The sequence below is a fragment of the Paralichthys olivaceus genome, chromosome 14 (genome assembly GCF_024713975.1).
Source record: "Paralichthys olivaceus isolate ysfri-2021 chromosome 14, ASM2471397v2, whole genome shotgun sequence".
Taxonomy (NCBI): Eukaryota; Metazoa; Chordata; class Actinopteri; order Pleuronectiformes; family Paralichthyidae; genus Paralichthys; species Paralichthys olivaceus.
Window position 1 is genome coordinate 8,923,128 of NC_091106.1, and position 21,574 is coordinate 8,944,701.

At 43.2% G+C, this 21,574-nt stretch overlaps 1 protein-coding gene across 11 annotated transcripts; it reads right to left on the reverse strand.

The window, feature by feature from the left end:
- Positions 1-736: 736 nt before the first annotated feature.
- On the reverse strand, positions 737-20,444 carry vit (vitrin). Of its 11 annotated transcripts, none has more exons than XM_069538407.1 (23): positions 20,153-20,442; positions 14,785-14,875; positions 14,538-14,606; positions 13,475-13,631; positions 13,256-13,389; positions 13,098-13,175; positions 12,448-12,621; positions 11,824-11,868; positions 11,363-11,401; positions 11,213-11,263; positions 10,246-10,308; positions 9,618-9,680; positions 7,494-7,568; positions 7,249-7,314; positions 6,763-6,825; positions 6,317-6,379; positions 5,988-6,035; positions 5,067-5,132; positions 4,409-4,556; positions 4,219-4,322; positions 3,290-3,516; positions 2,504-3,017; positions 737-2,174 (listed from the first exon to the last, which is right to left on the reverse strand). In XM_069538407.1, exons 2-23 carry the CDS (start codon positions 14,813-14,815, stop codon positions 1,996-1,998), a joined length of 2,457 nt encoding a protein of 818 aa, XP_069394508.1. In that variant the 5' UTR covers positions 14,816-14,875; positions 20,153-20,442; the 3' UTR covers positions 737-1,995. The 11 variants fall into 11 exon arrangements, with proteins under 11 accessions (XP_069394508.1, XP_069394509.1, XP_069394511.1 ...); XM_069538408.1 differs by having other exon boundaries at positions 14,538-14,603; positions 20,153-20,441; XM_069538410.1 differs by lacking the exon at positions 9,618-9,680 and having other exon boundaries at positions 20,153-20,444.
- Positions 20,445-21,574: the final 1,130 nt, after the last annotated feature.

Below are 21,574 nucleotides of genomic sequence, written 5' to 3' on the forward strand. Positions count from 1 at the left end.
AGGAGGTTTTCAGGGTCTGATCCACAAATTCAAGACGTTTCTCATGGATTCACTCATTGCCTAAAACTTGAACCCTGCTTTTTCTTTGCCTGTATTTGTTCTGTTATCATCCCTGTCTTCTTTGTTTATCAGCAGGATTACGCATGAATTACCCGACAGATGTCCACGAAATTTGATGGAAGGATGATGCACGGTCCAAGGAAGAACCCACAACGTTTTGGTGAGGATCAGAACAAAAAGATGGATCCAGGATCTTTCTTATCAGAGGGCGTTTCTTGACATTTCCACCAATATCCGAGGGAAAAATGCATTCATCTAGATGATAAAAATCTATGATATATTAGTGTGTGTAATTTTGTACCGAACCAAATAAAAACAGGGGTATAGGCTTTTTATGCTGCTTTACGGTAACAAAAAGTGCCAGAAACCTTTAACTACCACCAATATGTTGCTGGGATAATGTGGGTACTGTGGGGAAACAACAGTGTGTATGCATCTTTCAATAGTTTTATAACAATGTCCAAAAGAAAGTGACAGATTTAGTGCAGAATGTAAGAGGACTGCCCTTGCATCACTTTGACACTGATAAGATTGTGATGTATTGATTCTCAGGCAAGGTCTGATGTGTTATGACGCACCTCTTGTCCTTTAATTTCAGATGGATGGACAATTATTTGCAGTGGTCATTATATAATGTTATCATGTGAACATCACACGGAATCTGGAAAATAGCCACTTTAATTTCTCTTCATTTTCTTTATTTTTATTAAAAATTGCAACAAAAAAAAAACAACAAACATTGATCAATTATCTGAACAATAATAGCGAAAGGCTTTTAATATGCATATGTACAAACAGGACATAACAGAAAATCATAAATACTCTTCAAACAAAAGAGAAACGCCTGCGGTGCAACCACATGATTAGAAAACAAAGAGCGACGGGATGGATGGCGTTCAATCTTCCGTCGCTCTGCACAGAGATATACAAGCTCCTCTTTCCTCACAGCTCAATCGCTCCGTGTTGCCGACTCACCAGGTCACACTCACAAGAGCCGCGTTCTCACCTGCCACTCGTATATCAGCACCAATGTCGTACAGAGGAACTTTAACAATGTCCCTACTAACAAGTCTCTCCTCTTAGGAAGATCAAAATGCACCGTTTCTAAAAAAAGAATATCCTCTTCACCGAGAATTGTATGAAAAGCACCGTATTATTAAGTTTATGAAGTATGTTAAGCCAGAAGAGGAAGTGCTAGGCATGCTTTAAAGTCTACATTTCTCTGCAAGCACCATGTCCCAGTTAGGCAGCTTCTGTTAGTCTGGTACCACTTCTTTGTGCGGCACTTGTTATGAGGGGTCTATTAGTTGTTCATAAGGACGTTATTATTGAATATACATCGTTAATTGACTATTGTGTAAACTTTGACAAGTTGTTGACAGATGAATTTTGTTCCAGATGTTCTGCAGCTTCCCTCCAGAGGGTCAAAGGTCAATCAATACTTTGAGGGTTTGCAATATAAAGTGGGGAGTTTCATGCTAAATGGGGAATAACACCATATAAATGATTTATAATTGACCTTCAGAAAATTAGAAATCAATTTACTACGGTAAATAAGAACAACTCACAGACCTATTATAAAGGTGTCTCGTTCAAGAGTGGTACCATCATTTTAAATGTTCAGGAATCCTGTTCTTTAAAGGCACCGACAGAGAACAACTGGGACCATATGAGATGTCACTATGTCACTGTGTCTTTACTTTTAGCACCGTTTGGGACCAAATGCTGATTCACTTTAAGATTAGTTTTTTCGACCAAAACACACAATCCTCACCTAAATTAAGAACCTTTCCCCTCCCCGTTCAAACGTGGGGGAGCTGCAGCCAATCCAGCTCCACCATCTGGGCAACAGAGTGAGTAAATTTACAATCAGTGTCCCGTCAGGACAGCCCATGATCGGGACGTCCCTCTTTACACCCTCCCGTGCGTCCGTCCTCAGTTCCTGGGCTGTGAGTTGAACTCCTGGCAGATGTTGTTTATGATCTTGGACACAAACTTGTAGAGGTTGTCGAACTCGTCCACAAAGAAGGAGTGCTCCTTGTCGGGGTCCGTGGCGATGTACTCCAGCTCGTCCTGGGCTGCCCAGGCGATGCCGATGGAGTAGGCGATCACACCTGCAACACAGGGATAGAGGATTACACACACACACACACACACACACACACACACACACACACACACACACACAGGCCTCACATGTGTTTGTCACAGCTGCATGACACCTCACTGTTGACTGACACACACAAACACACTTAAAAACCTTTTTGTGTAACTGTATTGTTGATTCTTGGTCAAAGTGTTAATCCTCTTAATCCTAAAGTTTTAAAGAGTTGAGCTAAAAAAAACACTTTGCAGAATATGATCATTGACTATTCTTTTCTTGGCTGAGTGATGTATTGACCATATCTCCTTTTTCCAGATTCTGTTGTGGTTAACCTCTGACCTTGGCTTTGGACATTAAGTGCAGGCACCCTGACGTCATCATAGGAGCGTCCATCTGTAATGACGATCATGATCTTGCGTTTGTTGGGTTTGGATTTGCTGAAGAGCTGCTCTGCGGCATAGGTGATGGCGGCACCAGTGCTGGTCCCACCGCTCCAGTAGTTGATGCGTTTAATGGCGTTCAGCAACTCGGCCTTGTTGTTGTACTGGCCGAAGGCGAACTCCAGCCTCTGCTCGTAGGTGTACTGCACAGCTCCGACCCGCGTGTCTGTGTCGGAGATCTCAAACTCTCGTGTGACGTTGGCCACGAACTGCAGCACGGTGCGGAAGTTGCCTGTTCCCACGCTGCTGGAGCCGTCAATGACAAAGGCGATGTCGTTGGCGTTGAGGCAGGTTTTGCTGCACATCAGGCGGTCCGTGTCACACACCCTCTTCACCAGGGGCTGCACGGCCTTCCTCAGGGCGAACCAGCTGGTCACAGGCAGGGAGTAGAAGCCGTTGGTCCGACACACGGCCTGTGGGGTGCAGGACAAAGTGAGTTTCAAACCTGTATGTTTGACTGACACACCTCTCAGACACATACACATCTGGATCTAGTGAATTTTAATGGTGGTGGTGGTTTCATAGTTTCAAATGAACATGACCGTGTGTGTGTGTGCGTGTGTGTGTGCGTGTGCGTGTGTGTGTGCGTGTGTGTGCGATTCAGAATCATGAGTCCGAGAAAGGCAGCAACTGGATCAGCAGGAGATTCAGGAGAGAAACAGCCAGCACTCCGACCATGCTCCACCTTGTCAACGAAGTTGGCCTCGACCAGATTTTGCTTCTCATTGTCGTCGGCGCCCTCGATGGTGACAAAGAATATGTTGATGCCAGACTCCCGGGCGTGACGAGAGGCCTCCTCCACCTTGTCTGTGGGCCAGCCGTCCACCAGCACCACGGCCACGTTGGGGGCCCCTCCACGGTTTCCATTGACATCGCTGAAGTACTGCTTGTTGATGTAGGAGAGGGCCTTTCCTGTTAAGACACCAGAGGGCAGCAGGGAGACGGTTAAACTGCATGAAAAGGCAAGTAGTTGAAACGCAGGCATGAATTGATGGAGTCAAACAAAAAGTGTTTCTTATGTAAAACATATATTTTTTGGGGAGCTGTTCTGACCAATATGTAAAAAAGCACCCTTCTATAAAAAAATCCTGTTTGCCAAAAAAAACTTGACATAGCAGCCTGTGTATTTAGTAAACAAAAATACACACATCTCTATGCTGAGTGCATCGCTTTATACTATTACAAAAACTGTGATATCCTATCATTTAGTCTTGTCAGTGGTTTAAACAAGGCCGGTACCAGGGGAGGCTCCGAAGATGCTTTTACAGAGCGCTTCTTACCCAAATAACACGTATTTGTATCAACATGCAACATTTAGCAATTATAGTTATAAAGAAAGTGGGTGCACTCTGACGCACCAACCAGAGCAGGCTTCACCCCCCAGGCGGCTGAAGCCAAAAGCTTTTTGGTCAGAGCAGAAGGAACAACATGACTTACAGGAGCAGGACTGTAATTTAGTCAGGAGCGTCTCGCAGCAGATTTAGACTTAATTCTATCCTTGCATGCGAAAATGTGCCTGGGTAGCAACCAACGTGATAACCGCAGCCGTTTCACTTTCACACTTGTGTCTGTAGGCATTTACTGTCGCTGGCAGCCTAACAGAGGGTCACTCACCCACATTTGAGAGGCCTCCTTTCTGCACAATCTTATCTACGGCCGACCTCAGCTCTCTGGAGTTGGAGTGAGACTTCAGACTGATCTCCGTCACGGGGTCGTCTCTTCAGACAAAGACAGAAGGAAATCAAATAATATTTTCCTCATCTATCAATGGTAAGTAATAACACAACAAGAGAAGGGAGGTTACCCGTATTGGATGAGGCCCATCATGGGTCCATTTACGCCCACGTTGATGGTCTGAGCCACCTCAGCCAGGAAGTCCTTCTGGATCTTAAAACGTCGCTTCCCGATGCTCCAGCTGCCGTCCATCAGGAAGACCAGGTCCACCTTACAGTCTGCAGGAACAGGACACACCAGGTCACAGCAGTTTCAGTTAGCAATGCATGAGCCAGGTTTGTGTCACATGTCTGCCAACAGCTTCAGGCTCTCCCACTGATTTTTGGAAACTTATGTAAACAAGGCATCAAATACGTCAGTACCACTTGTTAGGCCTAAAGCAAACATACATTGTATTTGATGGGTAACACTGAACATGAACACATTTGTTTACAGGGTATCTTTGTCAGAGATCTAGCATGGGGATACTTAAATGACCTCACAGGGATTATCAAACCATAAGGCAATGACATTTAACTAGAACATCAGTACCTCTGACATGGGGCCATTTAGATTCACTAGATCTGGATTTTTATTTGATCTATGAATTATTCTCTTGGGAAAATGTAAAAAAGAAGTTCAAAATAAAGTGTGGGTCCCCCCCGAAAGGCTGATGAAAACATATCCTCCTTGGCGGAGGTAAAATATTCATTTCATGGCAGCTTGCGTGTGATGCATGTGGGACATACTTGGGTCTCCATGTGATGCAGGCTCAGGGGCTCTTGGTCCAGGTTCTTGTTCCCTTGTGCCAAATCCTGAAAAATAAGAAACACAGATTTACTCTTTCATAATCTGGAGAATACATTTTTATAAATTTCACTTGACTGTCACTTTAAAGGGATGGTTCACCAAAAAATGAAAATTCACTTATTGTCTACTCACCACTATGCCAATGGAGGGGTGGGTGAAGTGTTTGAATCCACAAAGCACATGTGGAGTTTCAGGGGTAAACAGCGTTGCAGCCAAATCCAATAGAATTGATGTAATTGCCGACATTCAAATGTGACTCAAAAGGGCATCATTTACACCTTGTTGTATCCACCATTTACTTCAATTTTATAGGATTTGGCTGCAAGACTGTTTACCACTCAAACTCCTAAAGTGTTTTGTGGACTCAAACACCCACCCCTCAATTGACATTTTCATTTTTTGGTGAACTATCCCTTTAATGATCATTGACTTGTGTATCATCTCACCAACAGCTTTTATACCATCTAAGGCCACTCTCCAATTTTCAACTCTCTATCCACAAACCAGGGGAAAAGGTCAACTTTGGCAGAAACAACCTGAAGTTTGACTGTCAAAATTTTCACGTTAGATTTGCAGCTGCCCACTTTACAAAGATCCCAAACATAACCATTTTTTTTTTGTTGTGGCAAAACTGTGCCAAACAGGAACTGATTTTATCCACAGGCAACCATGCCATTTGACTTTGACTGTAAATCCCTTCAATTACAGGCTGAGCAAACCCAGATTCTTTTGCTTGGTCGGCCTCGGTTTGGTTTGTACTTACAGTCAGAACGGAGGAGTTACTGGCTAAGTGAGTCTTACGGGAGCCAGAGAAAAGGAAGAAGAAGAGGACGAACGTGTTATGGCACAGATTATCTTACCTGATTCATAAATGTTTACTTCTGGTTTCCAGGCATCCACTGGCTCCACTGCATAGATAATATCATACAAGCTCGACGTTAGCAGATTTCGCAGGTACCTTATCTAACAACAACACTCACCATGGTAGCTCTGATAAAAGTGTAGATTTGTTTTCGTGATAAATTCAAAATTGTGCACTTTTTTTGTGAACTCTATTCTCAGAATTAGAAAATGAATGCAGTGGCCTTTAGGAAAATCACACTATTAACTGAAGAGAAGAATTTTGTCCAAGATGCCACCTAACACTTCATAGAAACAGATGTTTGTAGCCATGGTAACCACTGCTCACCTCGAGTATGGGTCGGATCCACTGCCGTCTTATGGTTGACATCTGAGTCAGTGGATCGTGGTGCTAAAAGTTATGACATGATCAGTCAGTGACGACAGACACGTGAAGCAAATGTAAAGACATCATGGAATTACAGCCAATTCCGATTGAGTCCACGTTGTATTTATTACACACGTGGCAGTATTTCTGTCTTTCTCTGTGAAATGGCTCAGCCGCTCAGGCATAGATTACTTCTTTCACAGGTTACAGGTGTTACAACAATAATTTAAGAAACACTAAGAGTCAAAAAGACAATGACACAACCTAATTAATTTAAACACCAAATGAAAGAGGAACAGCATAAACAGTGGTCATGACTGAAAGCAGTTTTTTTTACAATACATAATCCACACATATGAACCCCAGGACTTGTTAGTTCCCAGAAAAGAGAATAGAAGAACACTTACGGTGCGGTCCAAAGTTATAATACCAGCGCTCATACTCTGAGATATCAGGCCTGTGATCCCGAGCTAGAGGAGGATGTTATGAAACCTGTTAGTGTTCCTACAATGAACTTCAGAGAGAAAAAGCACACATTTCCATGGTTGTGATTGGTCAAATGTTCTCCCCAACCAATCCCACACCAGTGAAAACAACGGCTTTGTGCACAAACATCACCTCACCGAGTCTCTCTCTCATCTTTCACATGCCTTCTACAGGAGTTTCTCACATGGCAGGCAGATGGCATGTAAACGCCTGAGAGACACTGCATGTACTTACACGTGGAGCCAATTCATCACACACAGCACACGTTTGGCAGATACCAAACTGTATCAGTCACACAGACATGCACATGCAACTTAAATGGACGCTGAGTGTAGTACCCTGCCACAGAGAGTGGGGGCAGCACACACCAAACTGTCACGTGCACTCCCAGAGGGAGGTCGACTTACCGCCGGTGTCAGGTGTGTCAGTGTCGCTCCATGTGTATCCTGAGTCTGGAGCTGCATAGCTAACATCTGAACGCACAGCAGAGAAGGTGCAGGCATCAGGGTTACATTCAAGGTTTTAATGTAGCCCTGTTCATTTTTACTGTAGGTGACAATTCTAAAACGTTGCTGTTGGCACTTGGTTAATACATTTATCATAACCCCTGCGTTTAATATTTGCTAAAGAACGATGACCATTTCTTTGATACCTGATGGACGTCGACCTCCAGGGAACCAATCGGGACGAGGGAGGGAGGGGGCCGCCCAATCCCTTCTGGGAAAAGCTGTGCAGAGTGGGAAGATTAGAAAAGCTGGTGCTCAGGAGAATCATGCTTGTGACCTCCACTAAACCCGCCACATTATTAGTGGGGTATGCACGAGGCGTTCAGACACCACACGTACAATCCGTCACTCACAGACAGTCACTAAACGGCTAAAGGTTATTTCAGTGGAGTCTTTCTCTTCCTACCTGCAGACTAGAGAGACAGAGGGAAACATATGTAAATCTGTTTCTCATTCGTTTTGTGTTCTCCATGTGCTGCTCCTGGCATCACAACTTGTTCACATAACCTCAGAGTTTTTCTTATACTTGGCAGGCAGTTTAATCTATTAGACTCTTGCGTGGATACAGGTGAGCTGAGCAAAACCATAACAGAGCATCCCATCCATCCTAAACTGACTGAGCCATGACAACACACCTCGGCTGACCCCTCCCTGCAGTGTAGCTTACAAAAACACCCATCCAGGGTTCTAAGGTTCCCATCCAGTGGCAGCCAGTGCTGTTGACTGGGTCGGGCCAGGAGAGCCCAGCCAGCCGCCCAATGGAGCGTGAGAGTATTATTCTAAATCTGGTGTCAAACTAAGGACAGTGTAGATAGCGGGACACAGAGATTAGTCTTATCTGATGCTGGTCAAAGACCCAGCGCTGTAGAGCAGACAGCAGTGTTGCTTTTTCTGATGAAACAGGTGCTTTAAAAAGGATTCAATTAACTCTCAGGTCATAGCCACGCATTGATCACTGCGGCCACGAGGTCAGACTAGGATCAGGGATGTGATCCTCGACTCGAGTTGTAACTAAAGCTACAATATGCCTGCAGGAGTGTTATACACAAACATGGGGCCCATCAATCAGAATCACAGGGGCTTATCGGGAATCTTTTGTGGTTGTCGAGTAGTCACACCTCACAATAAAAGCAAGGCTAAACTGGATCGTAACATTTCCAGAAGGCTGAGCAATAAAATGGAACATCTGTTGGGGGCAGCTGGGTGGCAAAGTGACTCTAAACCTGTAAATCAGAGTTCAGAACTCTAACATCTCCGAGCATCCACCCGCCTGTCTGCAGTATCCTTGAGACAGACATTGAACTGCTGCCGGCTCCAGGGGCGCTGCTGTGTAGCTGATCCTGGCCTCTGACCTCTGACTTCAAGCATAAAGAATTTCTCTAAGGGGATCAATAAACCTTCACATTATTATCTAATAGCTGTTCTCCCTTCTCCTCTGTAACGTGTTGCTACAGTAACAAGCTGGTCAGATAAATGATGCACTGACTGGAAACGGCTCACGCTGCATTTCCGACCACCATTTAAATAGATATAGTCCTGTCTTATTTTAGGGATCCATGGTTTTGCATTCCACAGAAGCAAAAACAGGAGCGCATTCCTCAGTGAGCCAAACCTCGCCTGGTTTGAATGGTGAGAGAGCTTTCTATTCCTGACAGGCTGCAGAGTGGACCCAGATCCTGCAGAGCTGTGGACTGGACCAGGCGTCTCTCTCTGGGATCAACAAAGGGCCACTTGGTGCTTCATCTCACTTTCCATCTCTGCGAGCATTTACAAGGGAGGCGAAGAGGCCAGACCAGATGGGATCTGTCATAAGATGCTATTACAGTACTGACAGAGCAGGTTTCTCATCGTGGTCTCATCTGAAGGAGATAGTCCAGGGCTCGTTATCGCCTCACACATCGTAGAGATATGGTACAAGATGAATGCAGGACAACCACCTCATCACTCATCTTTGAGCCATATCGAAGTACTTACTGCCCGATTTCATGCTGGATACAGTGAAAGTCGAGTATCAGCTTGTGTTCCCGCCCGTCGTTTTTATAGAAGACTGGCTATGCATTGTAACACAGCATCCCCACAGAGGGTAAACATTAGTGCAGCTTGATATAACATTTCAAACACAGTTTTACAGCCCTGGCTCTTCGTCTGTTTGATCAGACACATCAACATTTCCACGTCAGTGTGTGTGTGTGTGTTTGTGTGTGTGTGTGTGTGTGCGTGCCTGCTCGCGACCTTTAAGGTTTCTCATGTCAGGTTCTGGAGATACTTACTAGGGTTGGACTGGCTCATGGTTGGAGTACGCTCTGGTTGGGCTGGCTGAACCCTGTTAAAAGCTGTTTGTAGCAATGAGAAACAGGCACATAGGAACAGAGAGGAAAAGGAAGGAGAAGGGGGACAAAAGAGAGCTTCAGGTCTCGGGAGGGCTCCATCCACATGCCCAGCTGTTTCACTTTGAGCAAAGCTGAAGGCAATTTCACCGCAGCATGATATCAAAAACAAAAGGGATATATGCCGGGAATATTTACAGGCCTTGAGTCAGCTTCATTTGCCTTGTTTCATCTTGGAAAATGAAAACATGACTGAGAGGATGTGCCTGATGACAGACAGCAGCGGCCATCGTCAAAGGAATGTTAGCTGAGATGCTTGATGGAGTGGATTAGTGGTGACCCCGGGGTTTAGGATCGCAGGGGCTTATGGGTGTGGACATGATGGTCAGACTTACAGCGGCCTACGTCTCCTGGATTCTTGTTCCAACAAAGACATCTCCCCCTCCCTTCTGCCCTTGACCCACAATCCCTGTCAGTCCCACCTTGTCTGTCTGTTCGTACCTGTGTGTGTGTGTGTGTGTGTGTGTGTGTGCATGTGCATGTGCATGTGCGTGTTGTTGATGAGGCTGACCTGGGCCGACTGGAGAAGATAGCTGTCTCCTCATAGCCGACCCTGCCTCTTGTCTGCGCAGACCTGGGACCAGAGTTTGGGGAGCGATGAGATAACATTAAAAAACATTCACCAGTTCATCTTCAACTGCACATTAAATACTAATATACAATAAATCTATGAATATATCATATATAGATATATGATGACAAAGACTTTATGATGACTTTAAAACTTTTCACAGTAACAATGTGATGTCCCCTCTTTGTAATGGCAGCCAAAAGATTGAAGACCATATTATATTTAGAACTAAACTGTAAATCAGATCTGTGGCGCAAATGTGATCAGTGCCTGAATTAAGATTAACAGGTTTCTCCTTTACATTAATTGTGATAATGACTATACAGGCAAAATAATATAACATGAGGACTACTAGTTCAGAGGAATGGAATATTCCCATTTTTATTGCCTCTGCCAAGGAGGTTATGTTTTCTGTTATGTTTGTTTGTTAGCAGGATTACACAAAAACTCATCTGAATAATCAGGGGGCAGGTCCAGGGATTTGTTTTCACTTTCTTTAATGTTGCAAGTATAAAAAAAAAAAAGTCCTTAATTTTTCAGAGAGTATATAATTACTCCATCAACTTTCATTCTAATCTGTTGAGTAATTTTTGCATAATCCTGCAAACCAGCAAACAAAACAGAAAACATAACCTCCTTGCCAGAGGTAGTACATGCTTTGCTAATACGGAGTGAGTAGTAGTTGAATCCTGTATTTCAGTGTATTTGACAGTAACAACACAGAAAGTGCTTCTTGCAGCCCTATGTTAGCAGTGTTTAAAGCAGCTGTGCTGAGACAGAACAGAGACGCCATGCAAAGTGTATCAGTACAGAAACAAAGAAAACAGATAGAGTACATGTGGAATCAATTTCAGTCTATGAAAAGGTAGAATGAAAAAAGAAACACAGAGATTAAAGCTTGGTTTACCTGTACTGGCACGCTGTGGAAATCTATTCGGATAGGCACCTCCTCTGAATACTTTGAAGAAATGCCAATGTTAAATTCAACTTGAATCGCTGTATTTTGGGTAAAGGAATTTTTCCATGAGCTGCAGAATCAGTGAGAGGATCGACATACCTTGGCCGGGACTCTTTCCTTGACTGATTTGTGTCTTCCCTATACCAATAACACAATGTGGGGCAAATTTAGACAAGATACTTGTTGTTTACATGTAAATTAGGTAGAAAAAATACTAACGTCAACAGTTTTGGTTTTAGCATCTACTTCTATCCCAAGTCATGGTCCTACTGTTTTAAGTGTTTAGCTTAAAACAAGTGAACTGAACTAATTTCACTTTAAATACACAAGTTGTGCCTTTGATATTGACAAACTTGCTTTGAATCAGGACCAACCATAACTTTAAACACAGAATATTATAAATCCTGATGCACGCTATTCCCAAAAGTCTGATGTGAAGTAAACACCCCATGCTTCATGGAAATTCCTGCACACCCTGATGTTAAGCAACACCAAAGCACCACTTCATGCCACCAAAAAAAACGTACAATGTTGACCCCCGTTTGCTCTGCTCCACTTACTTGAACTTGCCGCTGCCACAGAGGCAAGGTACGGGTGACTGCTGCCTAGATAGAAGAAAGACAGATGGGGCACCAATATGGAGACGAGAGAGATAATGTTACAGAAAATGAAGGAGACAGAAATGGTTGGGAGGTTGTCTGGCACACAGCCCATTTCATTTGCACACATACCTTGGAGATACTGCGGCATTGTCTACCCTGTGTCGCTGCGTTTCTATCCAAAACAGGGCAAATGACTTGCAGCGATTACCGCCTGATAAAGTTTTTGTCTCATAAAAACAATGAACGGTCTGGTGATCAACTGAACAGCAGGGTGCCAAATCAAAGACCAGCAGTAATTTGTTGTAATTGCAGCCGTGACTTGTAATTACCAGCCCCAGACATTTGCTTTCATCGCTCTGATTCCAGTTAAAAGCAGCTAAAGTTGTTAGTTCTACCTCAGCTACAGGCGGCACACAGGCTGCAGTGGATCTTCTGCATGGATTGGTTTTACTGGATCATTAACTGCATCCAAGTAAACGCACAATCCTCCACATGTCATACATGGATCCATTGATTGAGAAGAAAGAGTTGGCTTGTTGTATGTATGCAACAACAACATGTGGGTGAGGTGGGCTTTTGTACCTGCATCCCTGACTTTGTGCACAGCAGCTCGAGCTCTGGTAGTCGTGGATGGCGGCGGAGGTGTTGTGGTGCTGGTGGTGGTGGTTGCAGCCTGTGTGGTGGTGGTGGGTTCAGGTGTTGTTGTCGTGGTGGGTTCAGGTGTGGTCGACAGCGGCGTGGTGGCCTCCTTTTGACCTACGAGGAGACAGCAGATAGAGGCAGTCATATAGCAGATGGATGTATGTGGAGGAAGAGCGTCTACACTAACTGCTGTGTTGCAATGCATTCTTGACATTCTTAACCAGGACTGCAGAGCTTCGACTCCTCGCTCAACCTGAGTGAAGTTCAACATGCCGGAGTCAAGCGCAGGGTCGTCTATCAAGTAGCTGTTTGTCCCAGAAATCATAGATCTGGTGACATCTGTATGTCTACATATGGCTACTATTTCAGTGTGAAACAAGACTTAATATATTTGAAAATATAATTCATAATATCTTGGTAAATTTGCCCAATTTGAAACAAGAATCTCTTGATTTGCAAATCAGTCCTAATCAGATTGTGAAACATTCATCATTTTTTAAACCTCTCATTGACAACATAAAGGCCCTGCACCTGAACTCATAGTCACATTAAAGATTAAAATCAGAGTGTAGAAATAACCCTCCTCTCACTTGTCTTCACGTAGGTTGGTCTTGAAGGAACATAGTCCAGAGTTGACGGGTAGATGACTCCTTTCTTCGGTTTCCCCACTGAAACACAACAGAGCCATCTGTTGGCTGGAGGCTTTATTCTGCAGAGCTATGTTCAATGTTGTTTGTTTGTTTATTACCTGAGACAACAAAAGACTCCCTCCACTTTGGTAGAGACAGAGATCGCACCCCGTTGGAGTTGCTGCCTTTGTAAATGTTCTGGCCGGCCATCTTCCTTACGATCACCTTTCCTCCTGTGTTGGTGATGACGCCGCTGTGGACGCAAACATTTTTATCATCAATAATGATTACTGTCCCTCACAGGAACTTTGTTTCATGTTCATCGCCCCACTGTTCACCTGTGGATGGCTGCGTTGCAGATGCTGGAGATGGAGGCGAACACCCCCGTCCCGTAGACTTGCTGCTTTGTCTCTTTACAGTGTGCTGGACACTTGGCTATGAACTCTGGGAGGTTGATCTTTCCTGCTCTGACATCACACTCTATCTCTGGAACAACTGGAGAGAGGAGGAGGTAGAGCAATATGGTTAAAGACATTTTATACAGGTCAAGATTTCATTCTTATCATAGAAATACAAAAGCAAAAAGGAAAGTGGTCTGATAACCTACATTATTTATTTGTCATAAAATATTGTTATATATTATTATGTTATTTAAAAAAAATCCTATCTCACAATGTTAACGAAAAGAAATAAAATCCTGGATCCATCCCCTGATCCAGATCCTCACATAGGTTTGATGGGTTTTTCCATGACCTATCCCACATCCTCCCACCATTGGTGGTAATCAGTGAGTAGTTTTTATGTAATGCTGCTAACTAACAGAAAGTATAACTAACAAATGCTGAAACTGTAAAGTTCAGGCTATAGATTTGAATAATTCGTACTTTGTCTTTGTCTTATATGATAGCTACTGATAGCTATAGCTTTAAAAAACTATTGAGTTATACTCCTTTGGGGCTTTGGGAAATTCTGACTGGTATTTTTTTTTATTTACTATTATTTTATTAATTAATTTACCAAATAATCAGCAGAATTATTATAACAAACACAGCCTGGTTTTAACTCCTTCACAATAAAACAGGATCAGTGACATGCTGCTGAAACAAATTCTAATAATAATAACAACCAACTTCAGCCCAATTAATAATGAATAAATAAATGCTGTGAGTTTTTTAATTATAAGGCCTTTTTGAAGTGAGTTGACTGCAGTGCAGAGAGGCAGAGGACACAGAATTGTTTTTAAATTATGTTTATTTTATTGTTTCCTTATTTTTATCCTTCACCATGTACAGCGACTTTGAGAGCTTTGAAAAGCGCTATATAAATATGATGTATCATTATTATTATTATAGAAGCACCGGGAGTGATGGAGATTACAGCCCTGATAGTTGCTGATGTCACCTTGCTTTGGTTTCTTGTTCTTTGCTCCGTTCGGCTTGGCCCAGCAAGCACAGGACAGGAGGAGCACTGCTGGGGAGGCAGAGGGAGTTTTACATAAATAACAGACAGAGACGTGATCATCATCGTGTGCAACAGACAGAAAAGAGAGTCAGAGGGAGATGCACTGGCAGAGTATTTTTGTGGAAATATGATTATTATTTTATTTGAAAGCAGCGTCCTCCTGCAGAGAGACAGAGTGGTCGCTCACCGAGGCAGATGGCAGTGGGTGATGCTCTCATCGTGATGGATGGTGTGCTGGTTGAGGAGGTCAGCCGAGTGTCTGTGTACAATCTCCCAACCTTAGAGAGAGAGAGGAGGAGCAGCAGAATTTCATTGTTATTCTCTGAAACCAAACTCCTCAAGTATAGTCTGACGTCTTAGTCAGCATTTCAGCTCGAGTATAAACTTGTGCCACTGAGATAAACTTTCCAGAGATTTCTGGATGAACAGCAGATGGTCTATAGACCTGCACAAAGAGCTGAATGACTCATGAAGTGCATGTGAATTCTTTATATTTTTGTAAAATTTTAAAAATCTTATGGTGCTTGTTTTCTAAATCTGTATTTATACAAGCTATGAAAACAGTATATAATCACTTGTATCATTTTGAAAAGAATTTCATTTTATTTTATGCATAATAATATCATACTTGGACATCAATTATGGGCAATAATAGTGATGTTAGATTAAATAGATAGATAGATAGATAGATAGATAGATAGATAGATGGATAGATAGATAGATAGATAAATAATTAAAGTGCTTTTACAATCTATGCTGTCATGTTCCAAGATATGCATATCCTGTAAGGGGGTTAATATAATTTATTATCATAATTATAATTATTTTATTATTTTGAAAATATCTTTCATAACTTGTGTTGCCCCATCTACTTCTCGGTTTAGATCAGTAGCTGTTGGCTATAAAATGTCTAAACCTTTTTTCCAGTAGCTTAACAATGAACATCTGGGCTCTGAGACAAAACGTGTGTGAGTCCTCCCTCCTCTATCTGAGGAGTCAGACTCAATTAGAGAGAACACACAGACATCACTTAATGAGTCAGGAATGGAGAACTGTGTCAGACGGCTTCTTTTGTTTGACACCAACAACCACATCAAGCAGGGTCCCAGTTTGAAGTAGTGACTGTTTCCAGTAGACTCAGCATTTATTTCTGCGCCTGTCATTCCAATTTAAAAGTTACACCCACGTGAAGACAATCAAGCAAAGCCAAAGCCTGCGTTAACAACAACACAAGTGGGTCACTGACATGTCGCTCCAGACCTGAAGTGATGGTAGCCCTGGTGATAACTATCTGAATTAATTCACACGGCCACACAGAGTCTTATTACACCGGCTGGTGGGTGAACTACTCCTGAGAGCCACCCCAGGCCCCGTTGTGAGCCAAGGTGCTGGGACGGAGCTCCCTCCCAGAGAGGGTGATGACTGAGGCCTCCCTGTTAACAGAGGAATGCTGTACCTCCCACGAGGGCGGCGTCACGTCTGTCACTGCCGCCACACACCAGCAGGTTCAATCTGATCAAGTGGGAACATGTGATCATACAGCGACCTCTGATGCAGGGTCACATGGGATGCAGCTCTGACTGACGTTTACAGCCCGTTAGCAATATGAAGAGGGACGACTGAATACACAGCGTAATTATACACCTGTCGTATTTGTGACTAGAAGATCTCTGGTTGTAATTACACTGAGTAAATCATGGCCCTACTGCAATGTGACAACTGAGCAAGGCCCAAAACCAGTGCTGCGTTCAGGTGCTAATGTGTGAAGAGGGAAATTAGCTTTCAGCTACATTTTCCAGGATAAATGATGGTTTAACAAAAATTACCACCTCGTGGTCTTATTCCTGCTCCAAGTTGAAGGAGATATGATCACGTGATGGCGTCTTTGCAGCCGCTTACATTATGATGTCACAGTGAAGTTGACTTTTACCTTTTGGATGTGAAATCCCATTAGACATTTCGTGTTCAATTGCGTCATAATTAGAGTATGAAATCTTCTTGTGTGACCAAAAACATGTCATATGCATGTTAGTTGAAGACATTCCCTTGAGGCGTTCCTGAGGTATTACATTCACGTAAGTGGGACAGACAGATTTACAACCTGAAGTTTGAAAGCCTCAGGCCATGGCTGTCACCGGTGTGGATGCAGAACACAGAAAGGGAACAAGCCATGGGGACTTTATTGTAATTCTATTGTCAGTAATTATAACTGTATTTCAGATATAAATTAACTCTGCTGACTGACACAAACATCGAGTTCACTTATTCACTCTCCACATGAAAGAATTTCAACACAACTCTGATGTCTGTACAGTAAATACAGCCAGCAGCACATTAGCAAATGGAAAACAAGGAAACATTAATTCAGAATCTGTCCAAAGGAGATGAAATCCACCTGACGGCACCTCTAATGTTGAGTAATTAACATGTTACATCTTGTTGGTTAAAGCTGTACTGAAACCACAGTGTAGAAACGTTTGTTTGACTTATTTTCTGGAACAACAACAAAAAAAAAAGTTTCTTCCCTGCTTTAGTTTTTCCCGTGGTCATGTTTGGACAAAGTGAAGGTAGCTGTTTCCCTGATCTTTTCATCAGACTCTCAGCAGGAAAGCAAAATCTCTCTCCCAAATTGTCAAAAAGATTTTTCAAAATATGAAGAGAGAATAAGCAGTGGTCTCTTATACAATAACATCCTGTACTGTGCTGGTATACAGTCCTGTCAGGCTGGTAAACACAAGTGTAGTGATGTGAATGAACAAGATCTCTGGGTGTTATCTCTCTCTCCATGTGTGGCTCTAATGTAGTTTCAAACTGCATGTGGTTCATGTTGTGTGGTAATTATGGAAACCTTAGGAATAAACACTTCAAACGTAACATATCATGTGAAGGTGAAAAGTAATATAGCTGCAACTGGCAGTGAAAGGACTTTCCCTGATGCGGCTCCACATTTTTATCTGACATTCATGAGCACTGACATGATTTTTCCACAGTGTTGTGCTTTGACAAGCAGGTAGATCCCTGCTGCACATTCAGGACTACAATTTGTCCTTGCGGGGGAAAGAAATCTGAGGTTGGGAACAAGCCGGGACAGATATGTACATCTACTCTGCGGGAGACAGACCTGCAGCGTTTGAATAGGTGAGTCAGTGCACTCCACTGAATAAAGCAAACAACAAATCTGATCTGTCTTTGACCTTTGAGGAAATCTTAACTGTGAGCATCAGGCTCCACCAATGCTGAGAAGAAAAGAAAGAAGTGTGTTTATAGTGATGCTGTTCCTCCGAAGAGTCCTTTAAGAGAAGAGTGGCATCACTGTGGGTGAAAATGAAATGTGTAAATGAATTACGAGAATTTAAAACCTCTGAATCTGCGTTCTCCAGCCTGTTCTCTAAACGCCTCCTTCTCCGAGAAATGAAACGCATTACAGGGTAAATGATATCCTTTGACAAACACTGTGGGGAGTTTCCTGTACAGTAGATAATAGATCCTGAGGGCACACACACACACACACACACACACACAGCTAAATGAACCAAAAACAAACAAAGCATAGATCTGAGATCACACATCACATGCTCAGATAGCTTTGGAGAAAGCCTTTCAGACTCACCGCCACCATAAATCACAGACAGGGTGGGTGGGTCACCTTTTGTGCGAGTGTTGTATATTTTGCATACACCTGTGTTAGACTTGTGATAAGGCATGCAAAGCTTGTCCCTTCAGTGCATTCTCAGCTGGCCTGTTTTTATATTTATACATTTTTCACCATACTGAGATTCTCAAACATCTAATTTCAGCAGGGTGGGGACACCAATCAAACAAACCATCATTGTAACAAAACAAAAAAGATCTAAGTAATTTCACAGCCACTTCCAAAGATGCAAGTTTCTGTGCAGAGGCTTTTGTAGAGAACCCAGCAGCTCAGACAGGTCACATAGTTTCAGGATTTAAAAATGCAATTCAATTCTGGACAACCCTCTCTCTAAAATGTAGATTACACGCACAAAACAACCTCAACCAAGATTACATAAGGCCGAGCTGCACAAAAAAATACCTGTTGTTGCAATGAAATTAACATTTTCAGCTCCTGCAGGCAGATTGCAGAGAGCAGCAGAAATCTGATAATGCAGGATGGAAATCACACCTGGCAGGAGCATCACAGTTATACAGTGGCTCTAATGCAAACAGGATGTACACTAGCTATCTGTATTTCAAAGGCCAGCCCACAGTGGGTTCTCAAAACATAGGGCAGACCACACACACTTGTGACTGGTGCACTATAGTCTTGAAGGTGCTTGAAAGCATTGGGGCATAAGCATTATTTCACATTTTACCCTTAAAACGTTCTCCCGGTGACATGTGGTGAACTTATGGCACAAGCAGCTTCAGGCAAAACAAAAGGACAGTTTTTCAAGCTGTCTCCAGTTCAGCAGCACGCATTCACATTCCTAGTCTGGAGTGGTGAAAAGGGACGGATATTATATGAGTACAATAACCAGCTGAGGACTTAATTCCACCATGGTTCTAAGTGATGGCCTGTCTGAAAAGAGACAGCACACACACACCCTGTGCCAGGGAGTGTTAAATCCGAGCATTCACAGGTGTCAGAATCGAAAGGTAAGCTTGAGAGATGTGCCAAGTGTTGTTAGGAGCCAACTTTATCAAGAACCACTCGAGAGATCACACATAGGGAAGCCAACATGTCTCTACAAGGTCACTTCTATCGCCTTTTGGGAAGCTGCTGCTGCTGGGACGCTTTTTGTTTATGGAGCACAGTACAGGCTGAATTACTTTAATACTTGGCACTGGCTTCAGTGCAAGCTGGAGCATGTAGCCTGCAGATGGACATATCGTATAGAGACCAACTGAGTTTAACCAGGCTCTGTCAGACCATACAGAAATGTCAGAGTGAGCACAGAGAAATGTCAAACACCATATTCAAGAAATTAAAACAAAAGTGAAGGAACTCAGCTCTGAGGCGTGCAAATGATCATACTGGCAAAATGGATCCTTTCAAATAAAGTCACAAGCAACCTGACAGCTTCATTTTCCGCAGGTTTGTCTTTTTAAATGAACCATTAGAAGCAGCCTACAGTATGAATGAGGCCAAATTCATGAAGCTGAAAACCTCACTGAGGGAGGGAGGAAGGAGGTGTTTACTAAAAGAAATAGGAAAATAAACAGAAAGTGAAACAAGCGCTGAATTTGAGCAGCAGAGCGCTTATTTGGGCAGAATGTCAAAACCTCACATCCTCAGCAGACACGAACCAGAGCCATGAAGTGCAAATGAAACAAACGTTAATGAAAATTAAAAACGAAAAAACATCCTGTAATTTTCATTAAAATTCACCACAGATCTGACTATTAAAACTAAAAACGCGCTTGGATTAAAAAAAAAAAAGGGGGGGCTCATATTACGCGCAATTACGCACGATTTAAAAAGTGAATGATTCATTCGCGCCACACAGCAGTCAACTCAAAATCCCCAGTTCACGTGCGGAGCTGTGTCTCTGCTCCAACCCATCGTGTCCGTGAGACAACGAAGGTGCACTTACCTGCCAAAGCAAAGTAATCCTCCAGGCGTCACAAAAAACCCTGGTAATTCCGTGCGTAACTCTCGCCCGAGACCTCACTTCTTTCCCTGCAGCGGGCGTGTATGGAAACGCTGAGCTGCTCCACCTGGACTCTTACTCCTGCATGATCGGAGCGCTCAATAAAAGCGCAGAACGGGACGGGGCCAGAGTTTCCCCTCTCTTTGCCCGTCCCACTTCAGTCCTCTCAGCTCTTCACCCAACAGGCAGGATCAGTAACCCGGGGCCATCAGGAGAGGATGCAGGGAGCTGGCACCCTGCAGCAGAGGAGTGCACGCATCTTTTTGTGTGTGTGTGATTGTCAGTTATTTTTTCACCAAGACAGAAAAGACCAACACATATTTTCTTGGTTCGAGCATGCCCAGCAGGGTGAAGATCTGCCTCATGTTGGCTTTTGGAGCTTCATATTTTTGTGCAAAAGAGGGATACCTGAGCAACAATTCAGTTTTTTTTTCCTTTTCTGCATCTCACTCATCCCATCATCTGACTGAGAAATAAAACAACCAGGAGGAAAGAGTGTGTGAAGTCTCACCACAGCAAACACTCCTATTCCAACAAACAAACCAATCAACACCTGTCTGGGAAACACAGACACTGCAAGTCACAGCCAGTGTCACTCTGGAGTTTGTGTGTTCGCTGTAGTACACAGTACATGAGAACACAGACACACACACAAGAAGAGAGAGGAAGAGCCTGTTGGTTTATGCAGATTGGCACCCAAGCTACTGCTTATCTCTGTTGTAGGGATGGTTAGGCTGAAGCTGCCATTTTGATTTAAAGGTCTTAAGGGCTCCCGTAAAAGAGCTCATTGTGTGTGTATGATTATGGTCTTTGCAGAAACCAGGAAAAATCACCTTGGGAACTTTTTTTTAAAGATTAAACCTTCGTGGCTCAAGTAGATAATTGCCCAGTGATGTTGCAAGAAAAGCAAAAAAAAATCCAGTGCTGGGGTTGTTCATTGTGTTTTGAGCGGTGCCATTAGTCTGAAAGTTGTTATCTCACACATGGCCTGTTGGGAGAGTTTTCACAGTGTTGAGTAAAAATAAACCCATTCAGTCTACATCCACATGTCTACATTTTCGTTTCAATGCTGGCCTCCACAGTTCTCCTCATTTGGAACCGCTGCTGGTCCGGTAAGAAATGCTCACATAAAATAAACCGATTGTTTTAGTTTGAAAAAAGTCTGTTTTTATCTGACAGACATGATGCTGCTCCAGTGGATGGAGATTTAAAATGATACGTATCTATAGGATGACAGTGCTGAACAGAGTCTAGTCTATAGCATCTCCTGGGCGATGTGGGATATACGTGCGATCTATGGCATGAGTGTCCTGAGGGCCAGCAGGGGAAATGACAGAATACTGGTTCATTACAGGCCTCAGCTGA